The sequence below is a fragment of the Poeciliopsis prolifica genome, unplaced genomic scaffold (genome assembly GCF_027474105.1).
Source record: "Poeciliopsis prolifica strain line A6 unplaced genomic scaffold, Auburn_PproV2 SCAFFOLD201, whole genome shotgun sequence".
Lineage (NCBI taxonomy): Eukaryota > Metazoa > Chordata > Actinopteri > Cyprinodontiformes > Poeciliidae > Poeciliopsis > Poeciliopsis prolifica.
Genome location: NW_026562576.1, coordinates 40,850 through 67,850, shown reverse-complemented (window position 1 = coordinate 67,850; position 27,001 = coordinate 40,850). Strand labels below are relative to the sequence as shown.

General features: G+C 36.5%; 1 protein-coding gene across 1 annotated transcript; it reads left to right on the top strand.

Moving 5' to 3' along the window:
• Window positions 1-2,246: 2,246 nt before the first annotated feature.
• On the top strand, window positions 2,247-26,799 carry LOC129356847 (uncharacterized). The gene is given in 15 exon segments (XM_055026393.1): window positions 2,247-2,446; window positions 3,923-4,006; window positions 5,004-5,099; window positions 6,366-6,461; window positions 7,395-7,490; window positions 8,931-9,026; window positions 10,265-10,311; window positions 10,596-11,213; window positions 11,330-12,049; window positions 19,451-21,332; window positions 21,796-21,863; window positions 21,866-21,971; window positions 22,809-22,985; window positions 23,269-23,315; window positions 23,615-26,799. Coding segments are annotated over 15 exon segments (5,172 nt in total). The 5' UTR covers window positions 2,247-2,408; the 3' UTR covers window positions 24,616-26,799.
• Window positions 26,800-27,001: the final 202 nt, after the last annotated feature.

The window sequence follows — 27,001 nt, the reverse complement described above, 5'->3', positions numbered from 1 at the left end:
AACACAAGAAAATTAAAAAATGTCCAACTTTGGTGATGTCACTGCTGTTGCTATCAAATTCTTATATATTGGAAGAGTTTTTGTGTGTTTTGGAGCTGACATGTCATGATACCAGTTGGTTAGCACACTGAAGTTTATAACCATGGAATGAGAGTACAATTAATATATTAATGTAATTAATATAATTGTATTGTTCTCAGGCTCCGTGGTTTATTTGTGTTCTAAACATAGTGGTGGAAGGTTAAACTGTGCTTTAATGCATTCACTTAAAGTAGTTTGAATTCAAAGATAATATCATCATGTTTTTGTGCTCAGCATGAAAACTAATCTAAATGGATTAAACAAAAATATGAAACTTCAGGAAATAATGAAGTTAAAAAATTGGATATAAGCTTCAGCATAAAAAGTAAAACTAAAACATGAAGGGTCATGTCTATGAAAAAAAGCTGGAAGTGATAATGAGTGCAATAAAAAATGTGAATTGCAGAACATGTCTGTGTGTCCTTTGAAATTGAAGCTGTCCTTGGATGACGTTTTATTATCATGTGAATGTGGTTTGTCTAAACCTCTGCAGTGAAACGTCTCTACTATAAAACTACTTGTAACCAAAATAAAGTAGCTTGATGCAGTCATGCATATAATTCACACCACAGCTACTGCCAACTACAGTTAGTCTGAGAAAAAGCAGGAACCTTGTGAAAAAACAAGTTTCTAAATAATATATCTTAATCACAACAATCACTATAAAAATAGGCACAACTTATCTTACATTTGCTTTCTATAATTAATCAATATTAAACTTATTCATTGGATGTAAAAGTTGCTGCAGTTTCTGATAAGTCTTCTCATGTAATAAAATAGGACATATGATTATAGAAGACAAGATAATGTTAGCAATCTAGAAATGCATGAAAGCTCAACGCAAAAGAATAAAATCACCACAATCTAAACTTCAATAAAAAGTTCCTAGAAGTTTCTGAACTGGTAACTTATTTTCTTATTGTAAATAAATCACTTCATAAGTAAATCATTGTAGTGATTTACTAATGAAATGATTAACAAGTCTGTAGGATTTATTGTCCCAGTATTTTATAATACTGTTATTTTATTGACACTTATCGTGAATCATAATCTCTCTTTCCATGAAGAGCAGAGTACTGTCTTTGTTCTGAGAGGAAAACAACCTGCTGAATACTATCAATCAATCAGTCAATCAGTCAATCAAATTTAATTATACAACACATTTCAACAACAAGGGAGTTCAAAGGGCTTCACATCATAAAAACATGTCATAGAAAACACAGGCAATAATTGAAGCATAACATTTGTCTTGTGGCAGCATTAAAATTGAGGATGTTTGTTAATGTTTCATTTGTGTTTCATTAATATTTCAAAAGCAGCTCTGTTTAGAGCTGCTAAATCCATGTCAGGAGAGAGTACAGCCATTTCAAGATGGAGGGAGAAAATGAGGACAGAACCAGTTTTTAGATATCAAAAGCTGAAGGATCTGAGTTGGTAACATCTCACAAAAATTAAGGTTTTTTAGATTTGCTTTTGAAGTAAGAATACCTAAAAGTAAGATACTTTTTTTTTTTTTTAAATGTGTTTGTTATTAACTGTTTATTTCTTTTTTAAAACATTTATAAAATTCTTGGACTTTCAAGTCCAAGAACTTTATTTCACTAACCCTTACCCTAAACATTTTATTATTACGTGTATATGAAAAAAAAACAATTTAAATTATTATTTTGTCTCCTGAAACTGTGAAGTCTGGAAGACATCTGAAATACAGACCCAGTTTGCACATGTTTTGATATTGTAAGTGTGTTAACAAGATATTTCACACTTACAGAAATAGAATAGAGTTTATTTGTTATCCTTTATTTGGCACCAAAAAGAACATTAAGAGAATGCAAAGTAGAAAAAAATATACAGATACAGCACAAGGGTAGTGCAGAATAACACACTTGATCTGAATTTGACATGAACTTAAAAGGGTATAATATAAAACATGTGACCTGTAAGAAATTTGTTACTGCAGTTTTGAGCTTAACTATAGTTTATAGGGTTACATTAAAATGAATCTCCATGCTTGACTTTGCTACTACAAGATTTATAACAGGAAATGTTCTTGGATTTAGATATCAAGGCCAAAGTTCTTACTTGTTCTAATGCTGTTAAATATTAACTTTTCTCTTTTGCAGACATTTTGTGACTGTTGGAACCAACTTTGATCATCAGTCAGAAAGCTTTCATACAGATCTTCTGAATCATAGCGATTGCTGCTTTTCAGGTGTCTATGACTATGTTTTTGCAAGAAGGAAAATATTGAAGCAAGATGTTGAGTATGAAGTAACAGATGAAGATAAAATACAATGTTATTGAAAAGTGAGGAGCTCTAAAACAAAATGTCTGAGGAAGAGGATGGGATCATGTCAGGTGGGAGGTAAGTGAAGCTTTTTTGTTTTCAGTCTCTTCTTTACTGAAAAACTTAATCAAGAGAAAAAAGTAATAATGATAAACTGATTTGGAAAACTTTGGATTTTCCCAAATTAAATTTGAAATTGAAAATTCAATGTAAAATGTAGAATATAGGTGAATGGAATGACAAGCTTAATCGTAAGGTGTTCACTTTTAACTGTGCAAGCTCTCATTAAAAAATGATTTCCGTCAAGTATGAACAATGTAAAGGAAGGAAAGTCATACTGTGATATTGTCACAACATATTAAAACTTAAAGACCGTTTTGTTGGAGACTAATTTGCAGAGCAATTCCATTCTCTGAACTTGCAAACTTTGCTTCCATAAACAGCAATTTGCCTAAAAGTAGTTTTAAATAAATTTAGTGGTATTACTGTGGAATGTTTGGAAAAAACTCCACAAACTCTATAGTCTGTTTGTAGACACTATGCGACACTGGTTCCAAAAGAGACTGTAATTATTTCTTAATTTAATTTAAATTGACCTTCTTGTTAAGTTTTGCAGAAACAAATTGACAGATTAGACTTAGACTTAGACTTGACTTTATTGATCCCTTGGGAAGACTCCCTCAGGAAATTATAGTTACCAGCAGCTCACAGGCAAAAATGTGGCACACAGTAAGCATACACAAAATACAAAAAAATACAAATTAAATACAAAACAAAGAATATAAATACAACACAAAAGGAAATTATAGCAATTTGGTGGAGTATATACTGTAATACAGGAAAATGTTATTGAATAATACGTGGTTTTTGTTTAATTTTGTCCAATCTACTGTTTTTCAAAGGAAAATTTTCTTACTGTCCCAGCTGTTCTTGTTTTATTGTTGGCTATATCTTATATCAGTACATTTTCAGGCCGAAGACAACTTAACCCATTTAACAAACACTCACAAACCACCAAATCGGAAAATGCCTCCACAATAACATATTAATACAGTGGTTCCCAAAGTGTCGGGCACAGTGCCATTGCCCTTGGGCAGGATAGAAGGGGGTGTGTGTGCTGGAAATGGTGTGGGTGAATGAAAGAAGGAAAAAAACAGTTACACAAAAGTGTTTCACTGTAAAGATGGTTTGTAGAGAGTTTGTTGCAACCTAAAGTGTGAAAAAAAACCTCAATGGACTTTGAAAACAAAATATGTGTATAAATTTATGTCTGGTTGAACAATGTGTGACCAGTTGATTTTGTTTTTTCTGTTTTGGGGGGATTTTATTGTAATCCATAGTTTAGGTACCACTGTGTCAATATATACAACGAAAAACAAAAATATTGAATGGAGTTTTAATATTAATATTAAAACGCCATTGTAGTGGTGAGATATTTGTCAATACCAGACATTTTATTTAATCATTTTGTAAAAATTTATATATTAAGGGGAAAACTGATTTTGATTTGTTAGAACTTGTCTAATAAAAAAGATTTTGCTAATTGTCTTCTAGCTTACCTCGGCACCAAACTACAAACTCTTCTTCAGTGAGTTTGAAAAGTGACAGATCCAAGGATGAAGCTTTGAAAGGTCAAAGGTAAGACACTTTGGTAATATCTTATGAGTGATTTAATATACATATTTTTGATGAAAATATGAATTACATTTAACCAGCTTAAATGACAACACATGACTTGTCTGTATCCTTGGAGATAAAAGAAGAATAGTTACACTTGAGTCAATTTTGAGTCAATACATTTATAGATGTTCCCTATTCAAATTTTGTTCAAGCTTTGTTTACCTTCAAATGTGGATTATTTTAATTTACTGTGTGCTATGTATTAATTCAGAGTATTTCTGTGCAGAGTTTCTAAGGGTAGTGGCAGATCGTTACTTGTGCTGAGTCAGGCTCTGGTTCTGCTGGAACTTTCTTCCTGTTTAAAGGATAGTTTTACCCATCCACTGTCACTACATGCAAGCTCAGTATGAATGATTGGGTTGAAATTAATTGTTTTGTAAACTGACTTGAGACATTTGCTAATTAATGCTACATTAATTGAATCAATACTGATTTGTTGTATTTAAAACAAATGTAAATGAAAAACATAAAAAAACATGGTAGATATGTTGCGTACGATATTTAAAATTGAGTTTCATGCAAAAGTTTTATTATTTTTATACCCCAACGGGCAATTATCCTAATGGATGCAAATCCTAAAATAAAGAAAAAAAATTTTTTAAATATGCGCAAATGTGTCATTTTAGCCTAGATGCACTGGAAAATGGAAATGAAATAATTTTCAAATATATGCATGTCTGCCCATTTAAGGGTTAAATTAATAATTTCTAATAAAATGAAAATACAATAGCTGTTGACTGCCGAGCACAGCATTATTTATTAGAACATTATGACTTTATTCTAGTAATTTAAGAATTTAACTTTTAGCTGGGTCCTGAAACTACATTGTAAAGGTCAGATATTTGTCAATGCTACATGTTTTATTTAATCACATTGTTATTCTTAAATTTTTAAGTTGAAAACTGATTTTGATTTGTTAGAACTTGTTTAATAAAAATATTTGCTATTGTTCTAGCTTACCTCGGCAACAAACTACAAACTCTTCTTCAGTGAGTTTGAAAAGTGACAGATCCAAGGATGAAGCTTTAAAATTTGACACTGAAGATGAAAGGTAAGAAACTTTGGTAATATTTTATGTATTTTCTTAGTAAAACACAATAAAAAGCAGTGCAATGTACACTAGTTATGCCAACATAGTGAATTCTGCTCAAAAGATAGTCCACAGCTTTTGAACATTATTTTAATGCAAAGAGCCTTTCTGGAGGACACCCTGCTATATCATCCATCAATGTTATCTTTTTGTATTGTTTTTACTTTCACATAAAATGTTCACTTGATCTTTGTTAATTTCTCATCTGTTAAGCATTTACAGTATTGCTTTCCTTCATTATCTGCATTTTGAGTAGGATCAAATAATGAAGCAGACGTGTAACCGAAACGTTTCAGACTCAAGTTGTGTGGGCATGTAGCTTCATCAGCAGTGAAAAGGAGAAAAAACAGCATTTTTAGTTATAAGTTAATAATTTATACAGTAATAGGCAATAAAAGAGGCAGCTTCTTTCAGATGCAGCTGTATCTATAATGGCCTAAAGAGATGGCCATAAAAGATGCCAGTTTTTTAGTTCCCACAGGTCGCAGTGGGCCAAAGTATTGAAAGAGTGGAGGTATTGGGAGTTCTGTCCTTGGCGTTCTTTTCGCTGAATTCCTCTTTATGTTCTGCTCTGGCTCTGTCCTTATGGGTTTTTTGAAAGTCTTAGTTATTCTTTTATTATTATTATTATTATTATTATTATTATTATTATTATTATTATTATTATTATTATTATTAACTTCAAAATCTAATTTATGCCTCTGTCTGCTGCATTTGGGTCTTCATCACCAACACTCACCTTGACATTTTCTTTGAAATAAAGACCTTGAAGACCTTACCCTTTGCACAGCTTTTTCAAAGTCCTGCTACTGATAATAATATCATGCTGATGTTTTAAATAACTAAGAATGTCCTTATTCATATGAGGAAATGTAAAAATTGTAATATATAGGTATGATTACAATTATGACTTTATTCTCATATTATTATGATTTTATTATTGAAATATTATAATTTTATTCTATTATTGCTACACCTTTATTGTCACTATTACAACTTCATTCTAATATTTCATTGTAATATTATGATGTTGTTCTTATAATATAGTAACTTTATTCTCATAATTAAAAAAAAAAAATGGGCTTGGCTTTAAACGGCAAGAGGTATATTTGTCAATGCCAGACATTTTATTTAATCACATTGTTATTCTTAAATATTTTAAGTTGAAACTGATTTTGATTTGTTAGAACTTGTCTAATAAAATACATTTTGCTAACTGTCTTCTAGCTTACCTCGGCAACAAACTACAAACTCTTCTTCAGTGAGTTTGAAAAGTGACAGATCCAAGGATGAAGCTTTAAAATTTGACACTGAAGGTCAAAGGTAAAACATTTTGGTAATATTTAAGGAGTAATTTAAAATATATTTTTGATGAAAATATGAATTACATTTAACCAGCTTAGATGACAAGACATGACTTGGCTGTAGCCTGGGAGATAAAAGAGGAATAGTTACACTCAGATCGTCTTTTATTTTGAGTCAATAAATTTGTAGATGTTCCCTATTAAAATTTTGTTCAACCTTATTTTACCCTCAAATGTGGATTATTTAAATTTGCTGTGTGTTACATATTAATTCAGAGTATTTCTGTGCAGAGTTTCTAATGGTTGCTTGTGCTGAGTAAAGTTCTGGTTCTGTTGGAACTTTCTTCCTGTTAAAGGATAGTTTCACCAATCCACTGGTAAAAAAATTTGTTTCATGCAAAAGTTTTATTTTTTTAATATCCCAAACAGGCAATTATCCTAGGGTGTGCAAACCACAAAATTCAAACATTAAAACAAAAAAACAAAACAAAACAAAAAAAAAAAAACAAAAAAAAAAAAAAAATATATATATATATATATATATATATATATATATATATATATATATATATAATATATATATATATAATATATATATATAATATGTGTCATTTTAGCCTGGATTCATCGGAAAATGGAAATGAAATAATTTTCATATATATGCGTGTCTGCCCATGTCATGGTTAATTTAATAATTTCTAATTTAATAAAAATAACAATAGCTGTAGACAGTGAACAGAGTATTATTTATTGCAACATTATGACTTTATTCTTGTAGTTTAAGAATTTAACTCTTAGCTGGGTCCTGAAACTACATTGTAGAGGTCAGATATTTGTCAATGCTACATGTTTTATTTAATCACATTGTTATTCTTAAATATTTTAAGTTGAAAACTGATTTTGATTTGTTAGAACTTGTCTAATAAAATACATTTTGCTAACTGTCTTCTAGCTTACCTCGGCAACAAACTACAAACTCTTCTTCAGTGAGTTTGAAAAGTGACAGATCCAAGGATGAAGCTTTAAAATTTGACACTGAAGGTCAAAGGTAAAACATTTTGGTAATATTTAAAGAGTGATTTAATATATATTTTTTATGAAAATATGAATTACATTTAACCAGCTTAGATGACATGAATTGTCTATATACTGGGAGATAAAAGAGGAATAGTCACTCTCAGATCTTCTTTTATTTTGACTCAATAAATTAAAAAAAATTAAATAAATGCAAAACATACAAAAACATGATAGATAGATGGGCCTCCCTTCTTAAGTCTGTGCTTCAGAAGGGAGGCCCAGACTACTCTACTCTTTTCCGTCTCAAGACCATGGGCTCCGATTTGGAGGCACTGATCCTCATCCCAGCCACTTCACACTCAGCTGCGAACCGCTCCAGTGAGAGTTGCAGATCACGTCCCGATGAAGCCAACAGGACCACATTGTCCGCAAAAAGCAGAGATGCAATCCTAAGACCACCAAAACAGATCCCCTCAACACCTCAGCTGCGCCTAGAAATTCTGTCCATGAGAGTAATGAACAGAATCGGTGATAAAGGGCAGCCCTGGCGGGGTCCAACTCTCACCGGAAACGAGCCTGACTAATTGCCAGCAATGCAGACTAGACTCTGATACCGGTCATACTTCGATACAGACCTGACAGCCCGTATCGAAGGGCCCGGTACCCCATACTTCTGGAGAACCCCCTACAGGGCTCCCCGAGGGACACGGTTGAACGCCTTCTCGAAGTCCACAAAACACATGTGGACTGGTTGGGCAAACTCCCATGCACCCTCCAGGACCCCTGCTGAGGGTGTAGAGCGGGTCCAGTGTTCCACAGCAAGGACGAAAAGCACACTGCTTTTCCTGAATCCGAGGTTCCACTATACGACGGATCCTCCTCTGGAGTGATGGAGTGTGACCCCTCTATAATTGGAGCACACCCTCCGGTCCCCCTTTTTAAACAGGGGGACCACCACCACAGTCTGCCAATTCAGCGGAACTGACCCCGATGTCCATGCGACATTGCAGAGTTGCGTTAACCAACACAATCCTACAACATCCAGAGCCTTAAGGAACCCAGGACAAATCTCATCCACGATTTAAAAAACATAATAATGTGTAGTTTTAGCCTGGATTCATCGGAAAATGAAAATTAAATCATTTTAAAATATATGCGTGTCTACCTATTTAAGGGTTAATTTAATAATTTCTAATTCAATAAAAATAACAATAGCTTTTGATGGGTGAGCAAAGCATTATTTATTGCAAATTTATTATGTTGTTCTCATGATATCATGACTATATTCTCATAATTTAAGAATTAAACTCTTAGCCAGGCCCTGAAATTACATTGTAGAAGTGATATTTATCAATATCAGAAGTTTTAATTACCGGTAATCACATTGTTAAACTTAAATATTTTAAGTTGAAAACTCATTGTGATTTGTTAGAGCTTGTCATATAAAAGCATTTTGCTGTTTGTCTTCTAGCTTACCTCGGCACCAAACTACAAATTCTTCTTCAGCAAGTTCGAAAAGTGACAAATCCAAGGATGAATCTTCAAAACTTGAAAATGACGATCAAAGGTAAGATACTTTGAGAATATTTCCTGTATTTTCTTAGTAAAATACGTGAATATTAACATGTATTGCCACAGACATAAAAAGCAGTACCATGTACACTAGTTATAGTTACACAGTGAATTCTGCTCAAAAGAAACTCCACAGCTTTTGTGACTTTTAAACATTATTTTAATGCAAAGAGCATTATGTTCATTTGGAAATTATTAGAAAAAAATAAAAATAGAAACAATAACAAGACATAGTTTGAATAAAAATCAGGTAAACAATGGTGTTCTGTAAGAGGTGTTTAGATGGCTAATTTTTTTATTTTTTTATTAGGTAAGATAAACTGCCAATCAATAAAAATGGTTGTTTAAATGCTAATAGCCTCAATAATATGTATAAATTATTGAAGTTTGTCAATATATTGCCACAAAAGCACATAATAGTGAAGAATTTTTTAAAAAATATTCTTTTACTTTTATCTGACAAAGTTGTCATCCCTTCTGATAGTAAAAAGTAAGCCTACTTAACAGGTCAACGTATTTTATGTAAGTTCTTAAACTTAATACAATAAATTTTTGAATTTCGAAAAAGCATGTGATGCAATGGCTGATTACTTAAGAGTTAAGTGAGATTTAAAAAATTACATTTATTTTTTATGCTTTTAGTGCTTGGCATTACCTAGTAATACTCAAATACCTTTCCGCTTTTAACATATTTTTCACACAAAACCACTGGGATTAGCAAGTTTCAGGAGGAAACCTTGATATATCATCCATCAATCTTCTCTTTTTGTATTGTTTGCATTTTCACATAAAATGTTTTCTTGATCTTTGTTGACTTCTCATCTGTTAAACATTTACAGTATATATTGCCTACATTATTTGCCGTATGAGTCAGCTCAAATCATGTACTACAGAAGTGACTGGAAACTTTCAGACTCAAGTAGCATCGGCATATAGCTTCATCAGCAGTGAAAAGACATCTGTGTGTACCGCAAAGTGTTTTGAATTGAGATGGTATTTTAACTCTGAATAGCTTTGCTACCTTTGTATGAAAAACAAGAAGTGACTAATTGCATTAATTTTTTAAATACATTAACATGTATGTAATTAATTAATTAAAATATATATGATGAAGTACAGGCACTAGGGAAGATCACTTTACTGTCCCATCTTTTACCTTAAACATCATAATTAAACATGTCCATTTGAATAAATATAAATCAAAAAAGGTAAATGTTTTGTCTGTGCCTGCAGTGTTACTAATGCGAACCAATTTGGAACATCTGGGACAGCAGAAAAAGGTGAGCATGACTTGAAAAGATATATATATTTTTTAAGTCCAATTGTCCATATTTTTAAGAGATAAAGTATGTCATTTTAATTTGTATTTGTAAGAATTTGTGTTTACTTTTAATTTTTTGGTGTTATTTTAATGTGTGTAGTATAGCTGGATGCCAGGAGGAAATATGAGTTATTACTGCGGTTTATTGCTGAAAATATATTCATTAGACTGTTGTCAACCATGTCTTTCAAATATATTATGATTATTTTTGTTGTTCACATATAATTAATTTAAAAATTACAGGAGGAGATACCAAGGGAAACAAGGAGGTGCATCAACATAAAAATGACAAGAAACTCTCTGAGATAGTAACGTTTGAAACTTGGAGAAAGAGCCTAATCACACCCCAGAATTTATTTACCAGCACTAAATTTGAGTTTTCCACACTTTTGGGTAAGTCCAAAAAAGTGCGAACTGTTCTGATGGAAGGAGTCCCTGGTGTTGGTAAAACTTTCCAAACAAAAATGTTCATGATTGACTGGGCAAAAGAAAACTCCAAGGAACACATAAAGGCTTCAGTAACTCTTGATTTCAAAGAGTTGAATACAAAGAAGGATGAAGAACAAAGCATGGAATCTCTGCTGAATAATTTCTTCAGCAATAAAAACGTTAATGTTTTCAATGATGACAAGAAAAAGATATGTTTCATTCTTGATGGTCTGGAAAAATGCAAACTTCCTCTTGACTTTGTAAACAACAAAGAAGTTAAAGACTTGAAGGAAGCAGCATCAATGGATGAGCTGCTAACCAATCTGATCAAAGGAAATCTGCTTCCTGAATCTCATATTTGGATAATTTCTCAACCAAAAGGAGTTGATAAGATTCCTTCTAAACATATCAACAAAACTGTTCAATGTCAAGGTAAGAATGTCTGTCTAAATCAATTATTCTTAATTTAGAATTCCATATATTTTGTTGACTTTATTCAAGAGTTATATGATTTTACATTACTGTACAACTTTTCTTTGTCCAATTAGAACCCAATGAGCAGGAGAAGAAGCTACAATCACGTCTGAAAAATAAATTTCGGAAAGAAATCATTGACGAACCAGATGAAACCAGTCATCCAAACCAGAGAACAACAGAACATGTCATCAGAAGAGAAAATGGCTCTGAAGAAGGAGAAAGTAAACAAAACAAGCTTACAAAAGTGAATCAACTTTCTGAGATCTTCAAAGATGTGAAAGGAAAGAAAACTAGAACAGTGATGACCATTGGAGAAGCTGATATAGGAAAATCTTTTCACATGAAAAAAATTATAAAAGAATGGGTTAAAAAGGATAATGAGAAAAAGTCATATTTTGCCTGGTTTAAAAAGTTATTCTCTGGGCCGGCAGAAACTGTGGAACTTTTATTTCTACTTGATTTCTCAAAACTTAATCTAGGAAAAAATAAAAATATCAGTTTGTTTGAGCTTCTTAATCACTTCTACAACGATACCAAAAATATCATCTGTGACTATTCCCAGTTAAATATTTTATTTCTCTTGGATGGACTTGATGCATATCAAGATTGTTTAGACTTTGAAAACAGTGAAATCTTGACTGATATCAGAGAACAAACATCAGTCGATGCGTTACTAAGTAACCTTATCAAAGGAAACCTGCTGCCAGAGGCCAAGATCTGGATGACCTCTCGGCCTCTAGCTGCTGAGAAAATCCCTGATGGTTTTATTGACAGACTGACAGAAATACGAGGTAAGATCTGCTGATGCAAATTTCACACAATTACACTTAACCTAATTGTATTCTCTAGCATTGAACTAGCAGTAAAATTTGAAAAATTTAGGTTTTTAGTTAGATTATAAATTAATCAGCCATGTAATTTTTCAAAATGAGTTTCAAGGATAAATCCTTTCCATTCCAGAGAGCTATGCATGTATGCTAAATAAGTCACAATGAAACTATTGTATATTGCTTAGGTATCATGGTGTAAAAGTATAAAAGTAAAATTAAGGAAGCTGTAACAAACCAAAAAACACAAAACTATATTGAAAAAACATTAAGTCCACACAATAATCAAGGCTAGGTTCACACAACAGGCAAAACAGATAATTATTATTTTTTTGTATTTAATTGTGAAAGAAATCAGTGATATCAATTGTTTTCTTTTTTCTCCGTTTCCTTTGTCTTACAATCTTGTGAGAGTTCTATTGTTTCCCATTGCTCAACAACTTCAAAGTTCTTCCAAAGATGGTTTAATTATTCTTTGTAAATAGTGCTTTGCTAGGTGTCATGACGTCTACATTGTTCTTTTCATACAGGTTGCTTTTGCTGAAGTGCAAACCACTTCAAGAAATATATATAAAAGCACTAATTCCCCTCTGACAGATAAAAAAAAAAACAATAACTAAGGCTATATTCACACAATAGGCAAATTTGAAAAAAAAAATGCACACGAAAATGTATATAAATATATATATATATATATATATATATATATATATATATATATATATATATATATATGGTATATATATATATATATATATATATATAATATATTATATATAATATATATATATATATATATATATATATATATATATATATATATATATATATAGCTGACTGGATAGCTCAATAAGCTGACTGGATAGCTCATAAGCTGACTGGATAGCTCAATACATAAGGCATCAGTATATCACCCGAGAGGGCAGGGTTCGAATCCAGTCTGGGTCCTTAGGCAAGACCCTTCAAGCTACTGCCTACCTCATACCATGAGAGATACTAAGTTGCATAACATGCCGGCTCAGACGTCGCCCGGCCAAACAAGGTCTGCGTCAGGTGTTGGGGAACCAGAGCACCTTGATGACAAATGGGCTACTGGAACAAGACGGAAATGGGCGAGAGATGAAAATGTGGATCTGTTGGAATGCTACTACTCAAGTAACCCTAGTGAGAGAGGTTACATGCAAAGACTGGGGAAGGAATGGTTACTTCGACATCCCCAGTCAACACTAAGCGCTAAACAACTAGTAGCTCAGTGTTCCAACATCCGCAAACGGCAACTGCTATCACAACTTGAGATTGACGAGATACAACACAAATGCTACGGCAAAAGGGAGGAACCCGGATGTCAGGACTGTGGGGACTTAACTACAAGTCCCCACCCAGTGAGGGGATACACGGCCCCAATGAGCGAAACAGAGCTGAACGAGACAGCTGCTGACCTGAGAGAGAGAATCATGACCCGAATGACAACCAGGCCTCCCCGGCGCCAATTACAACGGCTGAGTGAAGTACCATCAGAAAGTCTCATTGAGAATGTGAATGCAGCATTGAGAACGATCCCTACCAACACCATAACAGAAACCAATGAGCTGATCTACAACTCAGCATCAGTGATCCTTGAGATACTTGGCTATAAGAGCAACCATGAGACCCAATACCCACCATGGAAAAGACGGTTAGAGGCTAAAATCAAGGTAACAAGGAGGGAAGTGAGCCAACTGTCAGAGCTCCACAAGGGTACAATGAAAAGACCAGTACCCAGAAAGTACAGGCAGATGCCCATACCTGAAGCACTTGAAACTGCCAAACAGAGGCTCCAAGCCTTGGCCAGCCGCCTAAAGAGATACACAAGGGAGAATGAATCCAGAAGGATTAACCGGCTCTTCTCCACTCAACCAGCTAAGGTGTACTCTCAATGGCAGGGTAATAACAACAGAGCAGACCCACCAAGGCTGGAGACTGAACAATACTGGAAAGGCATATGGGAAAGGGAGGCGTCCCACAACAGCAATGCACAGTGGCTGATCTCTCTACGAGAGGACCACAGCAACCTCCCTGAGCAAGCCCCGGTAACCATCACTGCGACAGATGTTCAAGAAAGAGTCTCAGGCATAAAAAACTGGACAGCACCAGGGCCTGACATGATCCATGCCTACTGGCTAAAGAAACTCACTGCTCTCCATGAGCGACTGGCAGCCCAAATGAACCAGCTGCTACAAAGTGGGACTCACCCTGAATGGTTAACTGAAGGGCGGACAATCCTAATCCAGAAGGATCCATCAAAGGGTCCAGTCCCACCCAACTACCGACCAATAACCTGCCTCTCCACAACCTGGAAGCTCATGTCAGGCATCATAGCGGCCAAGATAAGCAAACACATGGATAAACACATGAGCACGGCACAGAAGGGTATCGGTGTAAATACCAGAGGAGCCAAACAGCAACTCCTCGTAGACCGCACAGTTGCCCGAGACTGCAAAACCCGACACACCAATCTGTGCATGGCTTGGATCGATTACAAGAAAGCCTATGACTCAATGCCGCATACTTGGATCATTGAATGCCTAGAGATGTATAACATCAACAGGATTCTGAGAGCCTTCATTGCAAACTCGATGAAGCTGTGGAAAACCACCCTTGAAGCCAACTGCAAACCACTTGCACAAGTGTCCATCAAATGTGGCATATACCAAGGAAATGCTCTGTCCCCGCTACTGTTCTGCATAGGCCTGAACCCCCTCAGCCAAATTATCAACAAGACTGGCTACGGATACCGACTCAAAAATGGGGCCAACATCAGTCACCTCCTCTACATGGATGACATCAAGCTGTATGCCAAGAGTGAGCGAGACATCGGCTCACTGATCCACACCACCAGGATCTACAGCACTGACATTGGGATGTCATTCGGACTAGAGAAGTGTGGTCGGCTGATCACAAAGAGGGGGAAGGTGATCCGCACAGAAGGAGTCTCACTCCCACAAGGAACAATAGCAGACATAGAGGACAGTTACAAGTACCTAGGTATACCACAAGCAAATGGCAACCTCGATGAGGCCACAAGGAAAGGAGCCACAGCTAAATACCTCCAACGAATAAGGCAAGTCCTGAGAAGCCAGCTCAATGGCAAGAACAAAATCCGTGCGATAAACAGCTATGCCCTGCCAGTAATCAGATACCCTGCTGGAATAATCAGCTGGCCAAAGGAGGAGATAAAAGCCACAGATATTAAGACTAGAAAGCTACTAACCATGCATGGAGGGTTCCACCCCAAATCCAGCACCCTGAGACTGTACACGAGCCGCAAGGAAGGAGGCAGAGGACTAGTGAGTGTGAGAACCACTGTCCAGGACGAAACAACTAAGATCCATAAATACATCAGGGACAAAGCCTCAACAGACAATGTGCTCAGTGAATGTCTCAGACAACAGGGAACGGAGGTTGAGGTGCCAGAGATACCATCATGGGAGGACAAGCCCCTACATGGGATGTACCACCAGCAAATAACCCAAGTGGCTGATATCAGTAAATCCTACCAATGGCTGGAAAAAGCTGGACTCAAGGACAGCACAGAGGCCCTCATCCTGGCCGCCCAGGAACAGGCCCTAAACACCAGAGCAATAGAGGCCCAGATCTACCACACCAGACAAGACCCAAGGTGTAGGTTGTGCAAGGAGGCCCCTGAGACAGTCCACATCACAGCAGGGTGCAACATACTGGCAGGGAAGGCGTACATGGACTGACATAACCAAGTGGCTGGCATCGTCTACAGACACCTCTGTGCAGAATATGGACTGGAAACCCCGATCAAAGTGGGAAACACCCCCAAAGGTGGTGGAGAACGCCAGAGCTAAGGTCCTGTGGGACTTCCAGATCCAGACAGACAGAATGGTAATGGCGAACCAACCAGACATTGTCGTAGTGGATAAACATCAGAGGAAAGCCGTTGTGGTAGATGTAGCAATACCAAGTGATTACAACATCAGGAAAAAGGAGCACGAGAAACTGGAGAAATACCAGGGCCTCAGGGAAGAACTGGAGAGGGCCTGGAAGGTGAAGACCACAGTGGTGCCTGTGGCCATCGGGGCCCTCGGGGCAGTAACCCCCAAACTGGAGCAGTGGCTACAACAGATCCCAGGAACAACATCAGACATCTCAGTCCAGAAATGTGCAGTCCTTGGCACAGCCAAGATACTGCGCAGAACCCTCAAGCTCCCAGGCCTCTGGTAGAGGACCCGAGCTCAGAGGATAAGAACCACCCGCGGTGGGTGAGAAGGGAAATTATATATATATATAAAAATTATATATATATATATATATATATATATATATATATATATATATATATATATATATATATTTATATATATATAAAAATTATATATATATAAAAATTATATATATATATATATATATATATATATATATATATATATATATATATATATATATATATATAAAAATTCCCTTCTCACCCACCGCGGGTGGTTCTTATCCTCTGAGCTCGGGTCCTCTACCAGAGGCCTGGGAGCTTGAGGGTTCTGCGCAGTATCTTGGCTGTGCCAAGGACTGCACATTTCTGGACTGAGATGTCTGATGTTGTTCCTGGGATCTGTTGTAGCCACTGCTCCAGTTTGGGGGTTACTGCCCCGAGGGCCCCGATGACCACAGGCACCACTGTGGTCTTCACCTTCCAGGCCTCTCCAGTTCCTCCCTGAGGCCCTGGTACTTCTCCAGTTTCTCGTGCTCCTTTTTCCTGATGTTGCAATCACTTGGTATTGCTACATCTACCACAACGGCTTTCCTCTGATGTTTATCCACTACGACAATGTCTGGTTGGTTCGCCATTACCATTTTGTCTGTCTGGATCTGGAAGTCCCACAGGATCTTAGCTCTGGTGTTCTCCACCACCTTTGGGGTGTTTCCCACTTTGATCTCGGGGTTTCCAGTCCATATTCTGCACAGATGTTTCTGTACACTATGCCTGCCACTTGGTTATGTCGCTCCATGTACGCTTTCCCTGCCAGTATCTTGCACCCTGCTATGTGCTGGACTGTCTCAGGGGCCTCCTTGCACAACCTACACCTTGGGTCTTGTCTGGTGTGGTAGATCTGGGCCTCTATTGCTCTGGTGTTTAGGGCCTGTTCCTGGGCGGCCAGGATGAGGGCCTCTGTGAGTCCAGCTTTTTCCAGCCATTGGTAGGATTTACTGATATCAGCCACTTGGGTTATTTGCTGGTGGTACATCCCATGTAGGGGCTTGTCCTCCCATGATGGTATCTCTGGCACCTCAACCTCTGTTCCCTGTTGTCTGAGACATTCACTGAGCACATTGTCTGTTGAGGCTTTGTCCCTGATGTATTTATGGATCTTAGTTGTTTCGTCCTGGACAGTGGTTCTCACACTCACTAGTCCTCTGCCTCCTTCCTTGCGGCTCGTGTACAGTCTCAGGTGCTGGATTTGGGGTGGAACCCTCCATGCATGGTTAGTAGCTTTCTAGTCTTAATATCTGTGGCTTTTATCTCCTCCTTTGGCCAGCTAATTATTCCAGCAGGGTATCTGATTACTGGCAGGGCATAGCTGTTTATCGCTCGGATTTTGTTCTTGCCATTGAGCTGGCTTCTCAGGACTTGCCTTATTCGTTGGAGGTATTTAGCTGTGGCTCCTTTCCTTGTGGCCTCATCGAGGTTGCCATTTGCTTGTGGTATACCCAGGTACTTGTAACTGTCCTCTATGTCTGCTATTGTTCCTTGTGGGAGTGAGACTCCTTCTGTGCGGATCACCTTCCCCCTCTTTGTGATCAGCCGACCACACTTCTCTAGTCCGAATGACATCCCAATGTCAGTGCTGTAGATCCTGGTGGTGTGGATCAGTGAGTCGATGTCTCGCTCACTCTTGGCGTACAGCTTGATGTCATCCATGTAGAGGAGGTGACTGATGTTGGCCCCATTTTTGAGTCGGTATCCGTAGCCAGTCTTGTTGATAATTTGGCTGAGGGGTTCAGGCCTATGCAGAACAGTAGCGGGGACAGAGCATCTCCTTGGTATATGCCACATTTGATGGACACTTGTGCAAGTGGTTTGCAGTTGGCTTCAGGGTGGTTTTCCACAGCTTCATCGAGTTTGCAATGAAGGCTCTCAGAATCCTGTTGATGTTATACATCTCTAGGCATTCAATGATCCAAGTATGCGGTATTGAGTCATAGGCTTTCTTGTAATCAATCCAAGCCATGCACAGGTTGGTGTGCATGGCTTGGATGATTTATATATATATATATATATATATATATATATATATATATATATATATATATATATTATATATATATATATATATATATATATATATATATATATATATATTGTTCAAAAAAATAAAGGGAACACTCAAACAACACAGTATAACTCCAAGTAAATCAAACTTCTGTGAAATCAAACTGTCCACTTAGGAAGCAACACTGATTGACAATCAACAATGATTTTGTTGTCAGCACATTCAACTTTGTACAGGACAAAGTATTCAATGAGAATATTTCATTCATTCAGATCTAGGATGTGTTATTTGAGTGTTCCCTTTATTTTTATGAGCAGTTGCATATTAAATAAAATTGATTAAAAGCCTCAAATTTACCAGTTGCCTAATGATTTATAAAGGGCAATGGACATCCGCATCCCAAAACATACTCTAAATCTCATGCACCGCAACACTGTCAAATCTAAAATTGCAAATGTTGCTGATAAAACTCTCCTTTCCATTAATATTTCAGCAATATTTCAGCAAGACGCATTGTAACTTGGATTAAAAGCAAGTTTTCTACCACGCTGATTTACACGATGTATATCTGCGATCCCAACTGCTTTTTAATTCTCTCAGAACTGACCTAAGTCTAGATGTGTATTTTCAGCATTTATTTCTAAACTAGGCTGAGCGTTGAGTTTCAGTACCAGCAGCTTGAGATCAGTGTTTCTTCAAGGTTGGAAGGTGAAAGGCGATGTTTACTAGTTGAATCTTATGACACACGTCTTATACAGTTATATAAAGTTACAATCCATCTCTTCATGTTTATTGGTCCACATATCATGCATTGGCACTTTGCATTTCAGGTACTCAGTCTTACTCGGTCTTTCCAGTAGTTTTAAGTTTTAGTCTGCTGTGTGCTTGGATTTTTAGTATATGAAAACCTTATGAACAGAAAATTGCACAAGTTTAGTTTTTACAACAAATTCCTTTGTCACACAGAAACAGGTAAAAGTTTACAATTGCTAGTCTTTTATTGTGTGTTTTTATATTTTGTCAAAAGAATGTTTACTATATAATTGTATCAAAAGTATTTAATCTTTGGTTATTTATATTGTATTTTTTTCAGAGAAGCCTGATATCACAAGTCAAAGAAAACTCAAAAGTCAACTAAAAGATCAATTCACCAGTGTGTCTGAAGGGATTGATGGACAGAAGACCTCAGCTCTTCTCAAAGAGGTTTTCACTGACCTCTACATCACAGAAGGAGAGCGTGCTCAGAATGAAGCCATGCAGATTCAGGATGCAAAGTTTAAAACAACAAATAAAGAAACATCTATTAAATACTGTAACATCTTCAAACCTGCAAAAAGTGATCAAAACATTAAGACTGTGGTCACTGTTGGAGTGGCAGGAATAGGAAAAACATTTGCCTCAATGAAGTACATACTTGACTGGGCAGAGGGCAAAGCAACAGAAAACATTCATTTCATTTTTCCACTTCCATTCCGAGAGCTAAATCTGAGAGCAGATAAAGAATGCAGTCTAGAAGATCTGATTCATCAGTTCTTCCCAGCAATGAGGACTTCTGAAATAACTGACTATGACAAATACAACATACTGATTGTTCTGGATGGTTTTGATGAATGTCGTCTTGATCTTGAGTTCAATGAAACAAATAAATTGCATGATGTCACAACACCAACCTCAATAAATGGTCTGTTGTCAAATCTTATCCTGGGAAATTTGCTCCCTAAAGCTCAAATCTGGATCACTTCTAGACCTGCAGCATCCAACAACATTCCTCCAGAAAAAATTGATCGAATGACAGAAGTGAGAGGATTTAATGATGAGCAAAAGGAAAAATATTTCATGAAACGATTCAGTGATGAGAAGGTGGCTGAAAAAATCTGGTCATATGTGAAGAAATCAAGAATTCTTTACATAATGTGCCACATCCCTGTTTTCTGTTTCATCACATCAAATGTTTTGGAGGACTTTGTTGAAAGAAACAAAGATGATGGACTGACAAGAAACAAAGTTTATAGACTGCCAAGAAACAAAAATGATAGACTGCCAAGAAACAAAGATGATAGACTGCCAAGAAACAAAGATGATGGACTGCCAAAAACTCTGACTGACATGTACACACATTTCCTTTTGCTCCAGCGCAGACAAACAAAAGCAAAATACAACACAGATCAGTCAACCTCTGGAACATCTGGAACAGAAACATCTTGTGATAAAACTAATGATGAAACAATCCTGTCTTTGGGGAAACTTGCTTTCAAAGGGCTGAAGGAGAAAAACCTTCTCTTTAGTGAAGAAGACTTGACCAGTTGTGGGACTGATGTAACCAAAGCTGCTGTTTTCTCTGGATTGTTAACTCAGATCAAAAGAGAAAATCATGATCTTTACCCTCAGAATATGTTTTGCTTTGTCCATAAAAGCATTCAAGAGTACATGGCAGCTCTTCATGTCTTCCACTCATTTAATAGCAAAGGGGAAAATGTGTTCATAGAACCAACTTCAGCATCCTCAGACCCAATTGCCTCAGAGTTTTATAAGAATGCAGTGGACATGGCTTTTGAGAATGAACATGGGGACTGGGACATGTTCCTTCGCTTCCTAGTGGGTCTCTCTCTGGAATCTAATCAGGATTTACTTAAAGATCTGATTGATAAGACTGAAAAACACAAAGATGCTAATAAGGAAGCAGCAGAGAACATCAAGAAGAAGATCAAAGAGAACAGTGACCCAGAGAAAAACCTTAATCTTTTCTACTGTCTTGAAGAGCTGGATGACCACAGCCTTGTTCAGGAAATCAAAAATTATCTTAAATCAGAAGAAAAACCTTTTGAAACTTTCACTGCTTCTCAGTGGTCAGCTTTAACCTTTGTGCTGCTGACATCAGATGAAAACCTTGAAGTGTTTGAGCTTAAGAAATACCTGAAATCAGAGAAAGTTCTTCTGGGATTGATGCCAGTGGTCAAAGTCTCAAACACTACTTTGTAAGTATTTTTATAAAACAGCTACTTTTACATTTATTACCATTTACTTTTAAGGCTGTCATAAATTAATATCTTCATACAAATGCCATACTTCCATCAGTTTGAACCTTGATGAAACAAACTCACTCAATCATAATCTTCACCTCAACAAGAGAAAGCTGCAAAATATTATTGTAAAAATACTCTAAAGTTGCTTCCAAGTAGTGTTTTCTATAGTTTACTAGTTCAAAACAATACTTCAAGTTATTTTCTTCATTGTGATCAAAGTATTAATGTTATACATGAGAGTTGGGCTTTTGCCATTTGTCTAGTTTGACAGCACAGACATGATAATTTATCTTTTACTGTTGTTTAAAGCAAGACTTTTACTTTGTTCCTTTACTGTGATCCTTTGTTGTGTTAGAAGAAAATCACACATGGGTTTGTCAATTTAACGTGTTTGTTTTCATGGATCTTTTTACAGACTGAGTTGGTGTGAGCTCTCTGAAGAATCTTGTGACGGTCTGACATCATCAGTGCTGACCAAACCATCCTCAACCTCACAGTGCTGGACATGAGTCATAATGATTTGCTGGATGCTGGAGTGATGCGACTTGCTGATGGGTTGAAACATGTGAACTGTAAACTAGAGACTCTCAAGTAGGTTTTTATTTTAATATATTAACCAGTTTTATAGTTAGAAACTGTTTTGAGTTTATAAATTGGTTTGTCCCAAGACTTAAGGTTATTCTATGTGTTCGCAATTCTTGTTAGTGTTAAGTGTCAAGAAAATACAACAGTAGTTGTACTGAGAATGATAAAACTAAAGTTTAGAGACAAACAGCCCATGTATAAATTAAATAATTTGAAAGTTTTCCTTTAAGGGTGACGGTGGCTCAACCTCCCAGTTCCTTTTCTGGAACCAGTAGGTTTCCAGTTTAAACACCATTGTGTTGTGGTTGTGGTAAAGACATTTCACCTGACTTTCCTTCTGGTGGTCAGAGGGCCTGATGGTTTATGACAGCTTCTCCTCTGTCAGACACTTTCAGGGAGGCTGTGGCTATAATCTAGTAGCTCGCTACCACTGGAGTGGAATGTGTGTGTGAATGACCATAGCAGTTCATAGGACATTGGGATCATATGAAATTGATAAAGTGCTGGGCAAGTTCAGGCCTTTTCCATTTAAACCATAATTGAGTTTTACACACAAATATATTCAAAGATTATTAAATGTCATGTTAGAAGCAATGTATGAGAAAATAATGGATTTATTGTTATCAAAAATAAGCTGCAATATATTCTAATGTTTAAGACACCATATTTTGGACTCATTATTTGTAGGCCATAACCTTCCAAACTACAATGAATTATTTCTATTCTTTGCAATTAATCTATAAATCTATATATAGTATAAAATAGTATAAAATACTGGACTTTTATATCACAGTCAAATTTTGCTGAGCTCTATTTCTAATCCAAAATTGTGTCTTTGTGCAGGTTGGCAGGATGTCAGGTGACAGAGAAAGGCTGCATTTCTCTGGCTGAAGCTATTGAGTCCCATCAAAACTCATCTCTTAAACACTTGGACCTGAGTTACAATCATCCTGGAGACAATGGCATGAGGGCTCTCAATGCAATAGTTGAGGATCCAAGCAAGAATCTTGAGACAGTGAAGTGAGTAAATAAATCTGACATTACTTAATGCTATTATTAGAAAACTAGCTTAATTTAATGATGCACCATGTCTGAGTAGAGCCTTTGTAACAGCCAACATTTATTATTGGCTGAATAATAAATGTTATAGTCAAAGAGCTGGAATTAAACTTAATACACACAGTGTGTGGTGAATAAGATAATAAGCTTTCATAACTCAAAAAAGTAGGAATGAACTATTATCTAAAGACTTTCTGATTTTTTTCCAAAATAAAATGAATCTTTCTTGTCTTACTGTGCACAGCTTCGACTATAGAGGACAATGTCGACTAAAACCTGGTTGGAGGAAATGTAAGCTGTTTTTTCCCCTCAACACTTTAACATTTTTGTATTACAAGATACAACATGTTTGTCTGAAAATAAAAGTTATAACTTCATCATCTCAAGGGTATTTAACAGGGTATAAAGATAACATATGACTTTATATATAAGAAAATCACAAAATACTTTAAGACTCATAATTCTCCATATTTAACAGATTTAATATTTAAATTTATGGATTCATTATGGTAAACACAGTTCACATCCTGAAACTATCAATGTTTAAATTACCACAAAGCTTACTTAATTTTCTTCTTGAACACTTTCAGATGGTGTAAATCTTATGTTTGATAAGAACTCAGCAAGCAGACGGCTTGTTCTGAATGAAAACAGCAAAAGAGTGGAAACTAATAATGATGTCAAGAAGTTGGAAATGCGAAATACAAGTGATGAACGATTCAGGAGGACCCAGATATTTTGTGATGAAGGCCTGAAACGACTTTGTTACTGGGAAGTGGAATGGAAAGGCAGGGTGGGAATTGCTGTGGCATATAAAGATGTGGGTAAAAGTTGGGACCGTGATGGTGGTCTGGGATGCAATGACAAGTCCTGGAGTTTGCTCTGCTCCGAGACCAAGACCAAGACGGAGAACGAGACCAAAACTGAGAACGAGACCAAGACCGAGAACGAGACCAAGACCGAGAACGAGACCAAGACCAAGAGCAAGAACGAGGCCAAGACCAAAACCAAGACGGAGAACGAGACCAAGACCAAAACCAAGACCAAGATGGAGAACGAGACCAAGACCAAAACCAAGACGGAGAACGAGACCAAGACCAAAACCAAGACCAAGACCAAGACGGAGAACAAGACCAAAATGGAGAACGAGACCAGGACCAAAACCAAGACGGAGAACGAGACCAAGACCAAAACCAAGACCAAGACCAAGACCAAGACCAAGACCAAAACCAAGACCAAGACGGAGAATGAGACCAAGACCAAGAACGAGAACGAGACCAAGACCAAGACCAAGAGCAAGAACGAGGCCAAGACCAAGAACGAGAACGAGACCAAGACCAAGAACGAGAAGAAGAACGAGAACGAGAACGAGACTGGAGACAAAGGCATGCATAAAAACACAAAAGAAATCAAAATCTTTTCATGCAACAAAATAGGTGTGCTTCTTGACTGGGAGGGAGGAACTCTAAGTTACTACAATATAACGTCAGAGGGGCGGAGCTTGATTCATACGTTCAAAGCAAAATTCACAGCAGAGCTGTTTCCAGCCTTCTGGTTTGAGAAAGGTTCTGTGACTTTGTGTGACCTGTAGATTTATGAGTGCACAAGTTAGACAGACTGTAAGCACTTAGAGCCTTTTCCCTCTTCCTGATTTAATTTTTTAGCATATTTGTTACACTTCAGGGTTTCAGAACATTTAAAAACACATATTAGTCAAAGACAACACAATTAGAAGCAAAATGGAGTTTTTCAATACATCTTTATTATTTGGACCCTATGAGGTAATCTTTTGCAATACCTATGTAGTGAAAAGTTTTCATCACTTTATATTCCAGGTATTCCTCAAAAAACATGTTATTGATATCATTCAATTCAAATTTTTAATTAATCTTTTACACATTTTAAAAAATAGCATGTTGTATATCACTAACCCTGTCTTCCATAAGTGGGTCCAAAATTACCCACATTCATTTCCTATGGAATTTAATGGGAATCTTTGTTTCTTCCCAGTTGTGACGGTCTGGAAAACCTTTTTTTACCCCCCAATAATAATATTTTACAAAGCAAGAACAATAACATATAATTATTATCTTAATTTTTTACCTCCCAAATGGGTCTGTGTGTGTGTCTCCTCCCTGAAGTGGAGCAGGAGAATGACAGGCAGATTGGCGCAGCGTCTGCAGTGACGTGGGCTCTGTACCAGTCTGTTGAGGTGAAGAGAGAGCTAAGCCAAGAAACATAGCTCTTGATTTACCCGTCTAAGCTCCTACCCTCATCTATGGTCATGAGCTTTGGGTTATGACCGAAAGAAAGAGGTCATGGATACAATCAGTTGAAATTAGTTTTCCCCATAGGGTGTCTGGGCTCTACCTTAGAGATAGGGTGAGAAGCTCAGTCCTCTAGGAGGGACTCAGATCGAGAGGAGCCAGCTGATGTGGCTTGGGCATCTGATTAGAATGCCTCCTGGTCGCCTCTCTGGTGAGGTATTCTGGGCACGTCCCACCAGGAGGAGATCCAGAGGAAGACTCAGTACATGCTGGAGGGTCTATGTTTCTCAGCTGACCTAAGAACATCTTGGGATTCTCTCGGAAGAGCTGAAACAAGTAGCTTTGAGAGGGAAGTCTGGACCTCCCTCCTTAGGCTGCTGACCCCTCAACTTGACCCCGGATAAATGGGAAGAAGAAGCGTTTTATATGGCAGAAACCTCTGAGCTTAAATGAGACAGTTTTTCGACTGTTGTGTGACCTCTTTAGGTGCTTTTCCACTCGATCATCTCTAAGGTCTGCCTCAGCCAGATTTGTTCTCCATTAGTAGATCCAATGTAGCTCAGCCTGGATGATCTCAGATTTTCATACCTACTTGAAGGGTAGTACTAGCAGACCCAAGCTGGATATGGCACTGAAACAATTTGACTGACTGCTGACAGCATACACTGTGCTTTGTAATTTATGTCACTGAAAACTCCAAACAATGAACTATCATAGCTTATATGATAGTTCAGAGAACTGCTTAGCACTGAAGTGCACAATTCTAACTTTAATCACAGGTATCACCAGGAACATATGTGTAAAGCTTTATAGCAGATTGACCATATTTTAGCAGCGTGTTGCTCTGAAGAACGGTCAGCAATATATGTGTGAGAAATGGTGAAGCTGTGGTCAACATTCTGATGGAGCTGCTGTTTGTGCAGGCAGTATGAAACACTGGATTACATAATATTGGCTTGCGATGTAAATTTTATTTTTTCTTTAGATTTAAAAAAAAAAGTTTATGTGTGGCTTTTGGTTTGAGTGAGGATGTCTTAGACAAATCAAATGATTTGATTAAAGAGAACAAAATTAAGACTTCTTTATAATATACATTGATCAAAGAAATGTGATTTATGTTTGTGGTTAATGGGAAGTGTGAACTAAAATAAAATATTCTAGAGCATCTCTTAAAACTAAGTAAATTTAGACTTATTTTGTATTATGTGAAATATTTTTTCCGCTGGGTTTTGACCTCACTGTTTAGACAGACTTCCATGTTTTTATTTCAAAACAATAACATTAAAAGGTTACTAACTTTTTATTACTTCTGAATTTGCCATGTACATTTTTAGCTTTATCAAATACAAGCCTGCTATATAGACTATTTGATGAAATCCAGAATATTGTCATTGTATTTTGCATTCTGTATTGAAAACAAATTTGCTGATTGATAAAACTGACATTTAACTTTTTCCTTTTCTTAAGAAAACATGTATTTTTAAAGATAATCTAAAACCTGTAATTAAATTTCTTTTTATTTGTTCAGAGATCAAAAAAATATTTTTACAATGTTTTTGTACGAAGTAATTTAAGATATTTGAAAATACAAACATGTGCTATGTACAGTTATTAATTAATTATTTTATACAAAGCCCTGTTTATATGTGTATTTGTGTGTATTTTAGAACAATAAAATTATCCAGGCACTGGATACCTAAAAAATTTAAC